The sequence below is a fragment of the Agelaius tricolor genome, unplaced genomic scaffold (genome assembly GCF_023055355.1).
Source record: "Agelaius tricolor isolate 1412-34295 unplaced genomic scaffold, bAgeTri1.0.p SCAF_10, whole genome shotgun sequence".
In the NCBI taxonomy this organism is placed as follows: Eukaryota; Metazoa; Chordata; class Aves; order Passeriformes; family Icteridae; genus Agelaius; species Agelaius tricolor.
The window spans coordinates 26403147-26415309 of record NW_027269270.1 but is presented as its reverse complement, the minus strand read 5'-3'; the positions used below and the strand labels follow the sequence as shown (position 1 = coordinate 26415309).

The 12163-nt window shown below is 44.1% G+C and overlaps 1 protein-coding gene across 14 annotated transcripts in view; it reads right to left on the bottom strand.

Annotated features, from left to right (window-relative positions):
* KALRN (kalirin RhoGEF kinase) overlaps window positions 1-12163 on the bottom strand; it is a 465290-nt gene that overhangs the window by 83057 nt on the left and 370070 nt on the right. For all 14 annotated transcript variants that reach the window (XM_071435302.1, XM_071435301.1, XM_071435303.1 and 11 more), the window contains one exon: window positions 11500-11746. In XM_071435302.1, coding sequence (XP_071291403.1) covers window positions 11500-11746 — 247 coding nt within the window. The remainder of the gene's footprint in view (window positions 1-11499; window positions 11747-12163) is intronic.

Genomic DNA, 12163 nt, shown 5'->3' with positions numbered 1-12163 from the left:
AGGGGGAAAATTTTCTCTGGCCCATCTGGAGGAATTGCACTCAAAATAAAATTCAGTGTCAGTATTGTAAAAGCTTATATTTATTTGGGCCAAATTACTGCATTAAGTGTATTTTCCACTTCCCTTTTATTCTAAGGTAAAAAGAATGCAGAGGAGTTCTTACCAGGCAATGTTTAAGATGGCAAAGCTTTCTGATTTACAACACCAGATCTAAGACAAGCATAAAAGAATCTGTAAAGCTGCTATTGAAACTTATGGTGGGTATAAATAACAAGGGCACACATAACAAGCAGCCTGCTGTGCAGAGAATTGAAAAAAAAAGTAGTTTAAAAGCTATTTTTATCATCTGGTGGAATGACTAGCTAGAAAACAACCCTTCTTTTTTCAGTGTGGAGCACCTCTGCCTGCTTTCATTCTTTGGTGTCCATTAACCAGCAGTTAGGATATTTTGAGGATGTTAGCTCTCTGACAGACAGGAGGTCTACTGATGTTCTGTTTTGAAATGTGCTCCTGGGAATGCCAGTCTAGCACCAAAACCTCTGGAAATCCCCCTTCTGCTTGGTACCATCAGACATTGCCAAAAGCTGGATTTCTACACACTGGAATTTCCAGTCACCACAAGACAGAAAACCCTCTAGGGTCTTTCTGCAAGAGGGACAAGTACATGATGCCATGGAGTACTTTTTAATTCCTATGTTCAGGCAATCTCCTGGTACGAAACAGTTCCACATTACATGATAGTTCCATAAGCACTTTGAGTTGTCAAGAGCCAATAGTCCTGCCAAATCCCTTTGGTGCCCTTTCTGTCTCTCCCAGGTGCCTGCTCCTTCCTGCTGCTTCCCCTGTGCCAACAGAAATGTTTGTGCAGCTTCACAGTGAATCTGATCCGCAAGTGGATCCAGGTTAAAATTAACCTAGTGGAGAAAAAGGGTTTGTTTTAGCCCAGATTGTTTCCTTGATCTGCCTTCGTTCTCCTGTCAGCATTGCTCAGATTTCACTGCAAAAGCCTCAAGCTGTGTGGCTCTTGCATCACCTGTACTGCAGGGCTGTCTGGGTGATCCCACTGGTCTGGGTGATCCCACTGCTGTGCTAGATCCTGGCTGCTCAGGTAGGCACAGGACACATTCCTCATGCTCAGGGAGGTTCAGCCTCCTGCTGTGAGACAAAATGGGTTCTTCCAGCTGGCTGACAATCTTCTACTCTGCCCCTAGCGCTGCTGAGCTCAGCCCTGTCTCTGTTGTGCCTGCACGTCCCGTTTTATGATGGCAATCAGAAACTGATGGGAGAGGAATGAGCATTTTTGCATTTTTATGTGCAGAAAGGCACATCTTTGGAATAATGAAAGGCTGCAGCAGATTGAACATTGCAGAATGTGTCGAGCTGCCAGGTGAAGGCTGTGTCCCAGCAGATATCCTGTGGAGCAGCACTGAGTGTGCACAGCACAACCACAGCAGATCAGTCTGGACAGATGTGCAATGGCCATGAGGGTTACAGGGTGTAAAGCCTGAACCACCTTCGCCAGCCATCCATGCACAAAGCTTTTTTTCAATAAGGTTTTTCACAGGCCAGATTGGCCCCAAGAGCACCCCAATTCCTTCACCCTGCATGAAACCTAATTTGACTTTTCTAGTCAGTGAAAGGAAGAATGTTCTTATTTCACTGAGTAGGAGTCCTGCAGAGTTAATAAGTTCTTTGGTGCTTTTCTGAAGAATGCTATTTGGTTCTTAAAGCCAGAATCTGCTCCCTGGTAGCTAAATGCAATTCCCACAGATTTCCAAAGAAACTGGATGTATGTTCCTTGGCAAAATGCAGCTATTAACTTAAAATCTTGAAGATACATGAAATCTAAAGAAAATAGTCTTTGAGACTTTGAGACTGTATTTCCTAGAGAAAATAAAGAGCTGGGTACAGTCTCGAAGAAGTTAAACTGAACTGTACAAAGACCTAAAAATACCTTTTAGGAGTGTATCTTGAGTTCAAATATTTTGGTGTTCCTCCCTAGTCTAGGAAATAGAAAAATGCCCTTGAAATATGATCACTGGGTGCTACTGTTGAACTTGTAATCTTTTTGGCTTGCAAAAGCAAAGGGCAATAAAAAAACCTGTCATTTGGCATCAGGCAAATGTTATCAGTGAGAAAAATGGAACTTGAGGTTCACTTAATGAAAACGGGAATCACCAATAATCATGAGCTGCAAATTGTCCTGCTAAGGAAAAGTCAGGGCTGCTTTATCTGTGAAGTGTTGGACAGTGTATGACTACTGTTTTTCTTGGAAGGCACAAATTCAGTGAGGCTGGAGGCCATCCCAATCTTTCCTGCAATGTGCAAGCAATTATCTCTATGCTGTGTAAAATTTAATTTGTATTTTGCAAACTCTGCGAAGAAAAAAACCAAACTTATTCAACTGCATTACAGTTCTGCAGAATCACTGAATGTTCAATGCATATGAAGAATATATAATACTAATGTAAAGTAGCACCTTCTAATAAATGCTTAGGACACCTGAGGAAAAGAATGGTTTAACATGTTTTCCTGTTCTAGAGTGTGAGAGACTTATTTAAACACATTTAAAGAAAATACAGTCAAATATGGACTCTGCCTTCGAGAAAAGAAAAGTACAGTTCTGGAGTTAAAGAAAACATTTTTATAAAGAAATATTCTTTATGAGACCAGCTAATATGAATGGGAAAAGATACACTGGCATTTATGTAGATGACTTCCTATTCTAGACTTTTAGATCATCATAGTTGCAATAACATTAACTCTACTTTATAAAATTTGGGATTAATCTGAACTAAGCAAATTTGACATTGTTTCAGGCTCTTTTGCAAAATGTGTAACCTGGGAATAAGTGCTCTGGCAAAATGCTTGCATATATGACAGGAAAATCAGGCTTCTTGTGTCAAGATCACTATATCAAATCTGTGCAGTGTGCTGGAGCAGATACACAGAAACATAATTTCTGTTACTGGAAATACATTATTTAATACACATGTGCTTTGCATCATGGTTTGCCTATTTCCAGCTCAGACCAGTCAGGGAAATGGGATTTTTAGCAGAACTAGTTCACTTCAAAACACGCTCATAAAATAGTTGCTTAAGATAAGCAACTGAAGGATCAGCCCAGCAGTATACAGGCCTTGCAGGGTACAAATACCACATTTAGGATTAGTCCCTTTAACTGTCTAGAAGCTGAAAGAGTGGGAAGGCAACATTTTGGGGAACCCATAATCATCAGTCATTAGTATTTGTCTTACTGCAATTCTTGCAAGGACCAGTAGTTATAGGTTCAATCTTTGTGATGGTGCTGTTGAAAAGTACATGCACAGTATGACATTAAGTAGGGGTGTCAGGCCTGAACCCAGAACCAGCAGTTTACTTTTTCTTCGTGCTTAAACTTTAAAAATTTCAGGGAAAAGGATCAGGCAGTAAGTTCCACAATACTGAGCAAAGCAGAAAACCCTGAGGAGCACAATAAGTGGTGGTGCACTGAAGCTGGTTACACAGCAAAAAGCCCAGGCAAACAGCTTCCATCCCACTCTTCACCCTGCAGTCCTAGATGGATTATGGTTCAATGTCCATCTGTGAAAATGCTAAATTTAGTCTGTGCTCAGAGGAAACACAAGACACAAGTCATGCACATGCTCCCGCTGATCTTTGAGGATGACCTTCCTGTCAGCTCCATGGGCCAAGTGCTGCACAGCCACCCCCCTCCTACCACACTACTGTATTTTAAGACTTGACTAAATACAGAGGAAATAGACTTTACCCAAGGAGCTGTTTTTATACCCTTCCTCTGGGTGCTCGTTTTTCACTGGTGGGGCAGAGGCGTGGGGATGCTCTGGCTGCTGCCTTTGGGTCAGAGCTGGTGTAAAACCTCGTGGTACAAACTGAACTGCCTGCTTGCTCTGGTGTCTCTGCACTGCACTGAGGCACTGCAGCTCCCAGGAGAAGAAACACAAGACACCCATATGGTTCCTTTGCAGTTAATAAAAAGAATATTCACACCATTTTCAGCAGGTGCCTCCCCTGGCTAACTGTGCAGAGCCCTCTGGATAATCCCTGACCTGATCTCTTGACCCTGAGTAGCCCAGCAGGAGAGCTGAGTCCTTTCTCAGTACAACAGCCACTGCTCAGCCTCTGTGAGCACCATTTGTGGTGCTTCACAGGCCCCTCTCTCTGCTCTGCTCCTGCTAACACAAGGGAAGGCTGAGCTCTGCCCTGCTATGAACAGAGACATGTGCTGGGATCACTGAAGGGCTGGGGACTGTTTAGAGTCAGGAAGATGCCTCCACTCTTCCCCAGGCCAAATGGGATGCTGCATAGCCCACATTATTCTAGAAAACTATCTCAATTAATTACAAGTCTAATATTTACTCAGTAGAACAATCTTTGGTCTTTGTGGTTTCCCAACAGCTGGGACATCAATATGTGAGCAATAAAAATTAAAGTTTCCTTTTCCAGCATGTGTGAGAAGACAAGCTGGGAAGAAAAAAAGGATTGATGCAGTCTTGTTTGTCAGCATGTACATTCAGCTGAAGTCCTTTCAGCCCATCCCCTCTCAGATAGCTCGTGGGGCCAGGAGAGGGCTGTGGCCACCCACTCACCCTTCATCTGAGCAGCCAGGGGCCAGCTGGGACCTCCCCTTCATGAGCTGCAGCTGAGGAGGGAAGTTCTCACTTCCGTGCAGGATAGCAAAAGGGATCTATCTTGGCTGGCTTAACCTGGCCCTGAAAAGCACGGGCTGGCCCCAGGAAAAGAGACTGGGAAGGCAGGCAGGAGAACCAGGGGGGCATGGAGAATTTATGACCCTGGTCTTCCTCAGGGGCTGTGCAAGGAACTGCACTCCTGAGCCTGACACAGAGTTTCTGCTGAGTTTCTCTCCAGTAAAGAGAAAAAGTAAAGTAGTAAACCACTACTGAGTTTCTCTCCAGTTTCTTCGCCAGACCAAGAGCTGAACCCTTTGGAACTCTTGGTGAGTCTCAGTGGTCCACAGCATTTTAAATTCCCTCCATTTCTCTTTTTTTTTTCAGTGATAAAAACAACATAGAGACTGTACTGTGAAATTTGGGGTTAAGCTGACAGCAGCTATGTGGCTAAATTTTACCCACCCCCTGCCAGAAGGGGAAGCAAAGGCAAAGTAAACAAGAAAATTTGCAGGCCTTCTCTCTTTTAAACAAAGAATCCTGTGTTTAAAATAATAAAAATCCACTGTACAAAAGCAAAGCAACTTCCCCCAAAATAGCCTTTCCTGTTTTATCAAAGCATTCATCAAAATTGTCCTTTTCCATAAAAATAAAGTTCCAGGTAGAGTACTGGAGGCCTTTTGTTTTGACTAGAGAACTGAAGCTGAAAGAAGTTGAAGCAATAAATATAAGTGACTTTACCGGTACCTGGTATGTCCCCATGGCTGAATGTAGGTGTTACTATCTAGTGATGCCATACTGAAAATAAAACCAAATGAAACAGAAATACCACCTCAGTGAAATAGGGCTATTCACAAACCATGGAACAGCCTGCACACTATCTGCACCTTGAAAGCAGGGCTCCCACAGCCTGCATATGAGCTGTGTCTGTGACTTGTAGGGGAGCACACATATTTCTCAAGGATTTGTCAGGTTAGTTTTCTTTTTTTGATGTACCTGACAGGTAAAACCCCTGGTAGAGCTATGGGCATTGTGATATGAATATCCATACACAGATATGGCTCATCCTCTCAGCCTTGGCTTGGCTTACCCCTTAGACACAATGAAAATCAGATCTCATCACCCATATTGCTACATATTTGCTCATTTTTTATTATTTCCAAGATAACTGTGCCCAGGAGAAGGTATAAGCATGGATAATTCCAAGGATGGACACGTTATGGCCCGAGTTCTTCTGCAGGGTGATTGTGAAGCAGGAGAAAGCACAGAAGTGTGGGATCAAAGTACAGCAGTAGGGAGGGGAGTCAGGCATCAGCAGCTCTCCAGCACTGTGGAGACACTGCCCACTGAGGTAGGAAGGAGTGAGATGATGGGGAGAACTGTGAAGGCCATCAAAGTGAAGGCAGACAGACTTCTTTGATGAGAGGAGGGAAAGCCAGCAGAGAAAAAACAAGGGAAAGGGTGATGTGACTGAAATAGCAAAGTGGTTTTGAATTCTTTCATCTTTATTTTCCTGCTCCTTTCACAGCTGCATGGAGCCACACTTGGATACTGAGGCGGAGCAGCAGCCCTGAGCTGGGCTGTGGCAGACCTTGGTGCCAGCCCAGAGAGCTGCCATGTCCCACCACACTCGTGACCAACTTACAGTCACTCTATTGTAACTGAAAAGGAGTGAAAATGAACATTTCCTGACGTGATTTTTCTATGTAAGCCATGTCTTGAACTTGTAACAAGGATGCCATGTGGCACTTAATGCCAGCAGAAGGGGTCCATGTGACCTCTCTTGAAAGACAGCCTATACTATAAAATTTTGACTCTGAACACCCTTGTTGGATCAGTATCAGGAACAGAAGTGAGGGTTTGGTTTTTTTAATTTAAATATTGACAATGGGAGCCTGAACATTGTTTGTTTAATAGGAACCCAGTGACCAGCTTATGGACCAGTTAAATCAACTGTGTTACCTAATGAAATGTTTCCTTTAGTTCAGAGCCTTACAAACATTTTAATTGACCACTCTTCATTAAGACTCTCAAAACCAAAACCAATTTCTCAGCCTCCACAAGGACAAATGAAGGTTTAATGCAGCATGCTAAAACTTCTGAATTGTCCTCACACAGCTCCCCTGGGACATCAGCAACCATTACCATAGAATATGTTTGCAGCAGAGATTGTTTAAAACACAACTGAGAGAGTGCTTGAGCCAATGCAGATCACAATTTAAAGCTCAACAGGAACAGGGATATAACAAAAGCAGCCTAGACTCTTTTCCTGCACTAAAACCCAGGATGTTCTTAAAAAACAGAGATGTGGGAAGAAACAATTATGTTTTTCCCTACACAGATGATTCTTCTGAGATCAGGAACTGGAGGAAAGAGTCTTTCAAACACAGCAAGAGCTGGATTAGCATCACCAGCTTTGCACACTAATGCATTAAATGACCTGCTCTTCCCACACGGAGAAACTACCAAAATGTGACCTCTTTCATTGATACCACTCTTCTCTCCAGCCTTGTTAAATCCTCATTCTGCTTCCTGCTGTCCCAGCCAAGCCTGCCATGGCACCTACCAGCCCCAGGCTCTCTCAGGCTGCAGGTGACCCCCAAACACGTGAGCAGCTGTGACTGGTGCAGCACCAAAACTCTCCTCCCTCCTGCCCAAAGCCTGGTGCTCTGCCAGTGACTCCTGGACAAAGTGACCCATCTGGGAAGGACAGGCAAGATGGTCACCCTGCTAACATACACCTTGCAAGATCTGTGTTTCCTCTTCCTCTGGAAAAAAATATCCAACTATTTCTCAGTTTGGTCTGGTACAAGGACCAAGCACTGCCACCCTGCTGTTAAGTGGACTTCAGCCTGCACAGCAAGATGTTTGCACAGTGTCTTAAAAAAATATATTCCTCATCTCCTCCAGAGATATGCACCAGACACAAGCATATCCTGTGGGCAGGATCTGCTTTGGGGCCCTGAACAGGACCTTCCTCTCATCTATCATGAATCCAAAACAAATGCCATGAAATCCTATCTCTTTTTTAATGTCCTCTTTTTCTTTTTGTGATGGAGGTTGCTTAAAATTACTGCAAGAACTAACCTCTGTTACTCTTTGTTACCCCATGTGCTTGATGTTACAAGAAAAAAAACCTGTCTAAAGGGTCATCAGACAATGACTTTTAAGACCAAGATTTCATATAATTCTTTCATGGGCCAAATTCAAATTTGAAATCACTCAAAGTTAACAGGATGCCACCAAGAATATGCTTGGCTCAGTGGGCTTAATGAAGGTCATGAAATTGCTTTCTATCCAAGTGGATTTCTCTCTCAATTAGAAATTTATAGCTTAATACCTTAGAGCTCCGTTATAGGATTAAAGAGACAGAAATAAAAGTCACAGCTTTCCTGTATATATTCATGTGGGATAATTCACACAGAGCTTCATTTCTAGTACCAGAGAGCTTTCTTCTTCCTTTCTAGGAATACTAGTCCGAAAAAAACCCCCCATCCTGCAAATTCTGGAGTCCAGTAACAGAGACTGCAGACAAATTCCTTTTACTCAATCATCTGTATATCACTAGCAAAAGGTTAATCCCAGAAACCTGTTTGCCTTTTTACAGAGGGTAATTGCAAACACTGTCAGATCATCAGAAAGGAAGGACAGACAGGAGGATACTTGTGCTCTGAGCTGTAGACAAGTCATGAAAAAATCATATGTGTATCCTTTGTATCCTCCAAAGGAACACAGCCAGGAGCCAACGGAAGGCTGGGAGACCAGTCCTTAAAGTCTCTGCACTCTTAATGATCAACAAGAGAGATCTGTACAGATATTTCATGACAAAAGGTAGGAAGTGTTCTATTCTGGGTGTGTTCTGCTATATTCACACCATGTCTTTCCTTTTGCAATATTTTATGTTAATTCACCACCAATTTTCAAAGGAATAGTGTAAAAGAGTGAGAGCCAGACAGAGCACATGTTCCATTGTCAAGTTTGGTTTTGCATTTCTAGTGGCTTTCAGTTAAGACTGTTCAGAAAAGCTTGATGAGGATTGCACTCATGTTTTGCAAAATATTCTGGTGATCCCACCAAATCATTCAAGCTTTCATTTATTCAGATGTTGGCTGACATATTACTTTCTTTAATCTTTCATTTTGAGGGCAATAGGTAGCTTCTATGAGCCATGATTTACATTTATTCTCCACCATTACTTGTAATAGGACCAAACAGAGTAATTTGCCGTTTCTGCCTATGAAGATGTAACTATGTTTTGAGACTTGGCAAAACTCTATATATTTCTAAAATAGATGGTAAATACTATTATTAGAAATGTTAAGTTCTGAGTACAGGTACTTTCTGTTCTTAAAATTATTTGTGCTTGTAAAAGCAAAGAACTATGTGCCTTGGTAATTGCAAGCAAAATTCAGTTATTAACCTGCTTTTCGCAATTGTGTATGTTTACATACTTGAAGCAGACCAGGAACATCATTAATGTTGATATAAGATGTGCTAGGTTTTGTTCTGGGTTGTAGAGAAAGGCAAGAAATTGTGGAAGCCTGGACCAAGGGATTCTGCATGGAACCAGTGCCTAAAGCTACTGGAAGTGGAGAAGGGCACAACTGAATAGTTAGAAACCATTTGTCATGTTAATCTTTCCAGCACCTCATGAGACCAGCAGGCTCTTTCAGCAGCTACTGCATTTTCCCCTTTAAGCTTACTCCTCTTTCTTTATTCCCAGCATCTGTTCTTTCAGTTTAAACAATTTCCTGTTTTCCTAATAGAGGGAGAACTGATTAGACACAGAGCCTATTTGCTGTACACTGGCCAAAATTGTGGACTGAGTGGTTATTTTTATTATTTCTAGCTGCACTTCTGGAGATCACATTAATTCTGAGGCTCCCTGATACAGCTTTGGTATGTGCAGGAAGAAAACTGAGGCCAAGGGGGACAGAGATATAAAGGACATCAAGGCCATGAACACATGGCTGGAGCCAGCCTGCCCCAGACTCACTTGCTCAGAGATGCTGGGCCAAGAGGCAGCTCCAGCCCAGTGGCAGAGTGTTAGGTGAGAAACAGAGAAATCTGCCCACAGGCAGGCAGAGTGTGCCAGCAAAGCCTTGGTGCTTTGCTGACACAGCCTGGTGGCTCCCAGCTATCAGTAGGCACTGGTCCACCAGCCACAGCCCAGCACTGTGCCCATCCTGCCCTACCTGTGGTGCAGTTGTGCCCTGAAGCTCACACAATCATGCCAAAAGCAGAGTCTCCATGTCCCCTGCCAGCCTTCAGCCCCTGCACCGCCCTCTCTTCATCCCCTGCCTGCCTTTTCACAGCCTACTCTTGCAATGTTGAAGTTTTATTTCATTTAAGGAAAAGCTCTACAACCTGGCACTCTCAAATGAGGTTTGGCTGGTGTTTCACAGTGCCCTTGAGCAGAGACACCAGCCCAGCTGCTGGACCAGGCACACAGCAGACACGTCCCCAGCTTCCTGTGAGTCATGCCAGCCAGTGACTGCTCTTACGCAGACCAGGCTGGTGTGCAGCTTTACCTTTCTGTGTTCAGTCACAGATAATTTGCATGGAAGCAACTGCAGCACTTCTCAGCTGAGGGCCAGGACAGGCTCCCGTGGCAGCAGCAGCAGCAGGGCAGGGCCTGGGAATGCTGCAGGGAGAAGAGGTGCCGGAGGGTCTGAGAAGCGCATGAGGAGTTTGGAGCTCACACTGCAGACAGAGCTGACAGCTGAGGGGGTCAAATCTGAGAGAAGCTGAGCTCTTGTCCCCCGGGTTGGGATCAGATCCTCTTGCAGGGAAAGTCTGAAACTCTGGCCCTAGAGCAGTGCTCTGTCCTGGGCGTGTGTCCCACTCCCAGCCTCCGCAGCGGGAGGGCAGGCAGGGAGTGAGGACAAACTACAGCTCAGTTTCAGTGCTTTTTCTCCAAACAAACAAAACCACCAAGCCTAACTTGCTGAAGCAACAATGGATCAAATTCTATTTCTCTTAATGCTGAGTGGAAAAAGAATTTAAAAAGACAGTTCAGGTTGCTGGCTTCCAGTAGGGAGTGGGATGATAGGAACCTTTCCTCCCCGGACATTACTTGTGTTGTGCATGGCCAGAAGTGGGGCCATAGCCAAAGGAGACCTCCTCTGGCCACACTGACCTGAACCAATCCTGGTCTATCAGTCTGGAGCATCTCCTAAGCCTGGTTGCATGGATTCTGTATGTGGGACACACATTGCTCAGAACAGAACATCAACTAAAGAGGCCACAGACACCACAAAGACAAACAGTATCCACCATTCGTTGTGAGTGAAGCCCAAGCTCTCAGGATAATACCAGAGATGTGTTTTGTTCCACATTGATTGTAAAGGATTCTTTCCCCATTGTACTGTGCCATTACACACAATGTCTCCAGTTCACAAAGTAGCAGAGTGTACCAGTACTCACTGGTGGCCTCTTTGCTTTTACACACAAGGATATACTAAAAGAACATGAACTAGTGTGCACTATGGCAATAATAAAATAACATTTCCACAATTTGGGGCATCCTGGGTGTAGAGACAGCATGGCTTTCCCTCATTCTAGGCCTTTAGGCACTGAAAACAGTCCCTCTGTTGTTTAAAAGTCTTATTTTTATCCAGAATCTCGAGACAATGATTACCACATAGCAGAAGACGCACATGTACAAACATTGATTCATGGACATGGAGTCAGGCTGGTGCTGTGCCCGTTCACAGGGACCTGGGAACAAAACTCACCAAGGACTGAACAGCCTTTACCCACTGACTGCAGGAGCAGCCCAAGCAGCTTTGCACTTACATGATACAAAAGGGAAAACCCAAAACAATGTTAAACCAGCTGAGCTGTTGCCTACCTTTTCCTGAAGGGAAGAAGCAATCCATCTCCACGCTGCTGCGGGAATGGGAGATGCAGAGAGCGCTGCTGGGCACCAGACCCTCCTGCGGCGGGCTCCGCTCCGTGGTCCGCACCAAACACCAGCCTGGCCTCTCGCTGGGCCTCTCCAGCAGCTCCACTGTCTGCCCCACCTGAATGCTCAGCTCGCTGCTGTGGCCCGCTGTAAAGTCCTGGAGCACCACAGTTAGTTCACACCCTCCAGACAACTGCCCAGGTTCAACAGGAAAAACAAAAAAAAAAAAAAAAAAAAGAAAAGGAATAGATGTCAGCAAGGGTAAGATGAAAGCAATCATCTCTGCATCATATTTACACTGGCAAAGGCAGGATTTATGTTCCTTAGAAGCCAAGTTAATAATTTGTTTTGTCAAAGTTCAACACGTTGTGCCCCTGGTTTCCTTTACTTCTTATTGATTTTGCTGGGCTGAAGTGAGACACCAAAGCTACCCACCCAGTAACCTTTTGAATGCTAGCTGTGGGAGAGTTCTTGAGCTGTGAATCTTCTAGCTGTGAGTGTACATCAGAAACCCTGAGGGTTTTTTTGTTGCTTTAATTTCTGGGGTCACTTTCTAGCTTGGCAGTAGCCCAGGATGTCTCAGTGCTGTGCTTCATGGTGTGACAAATTC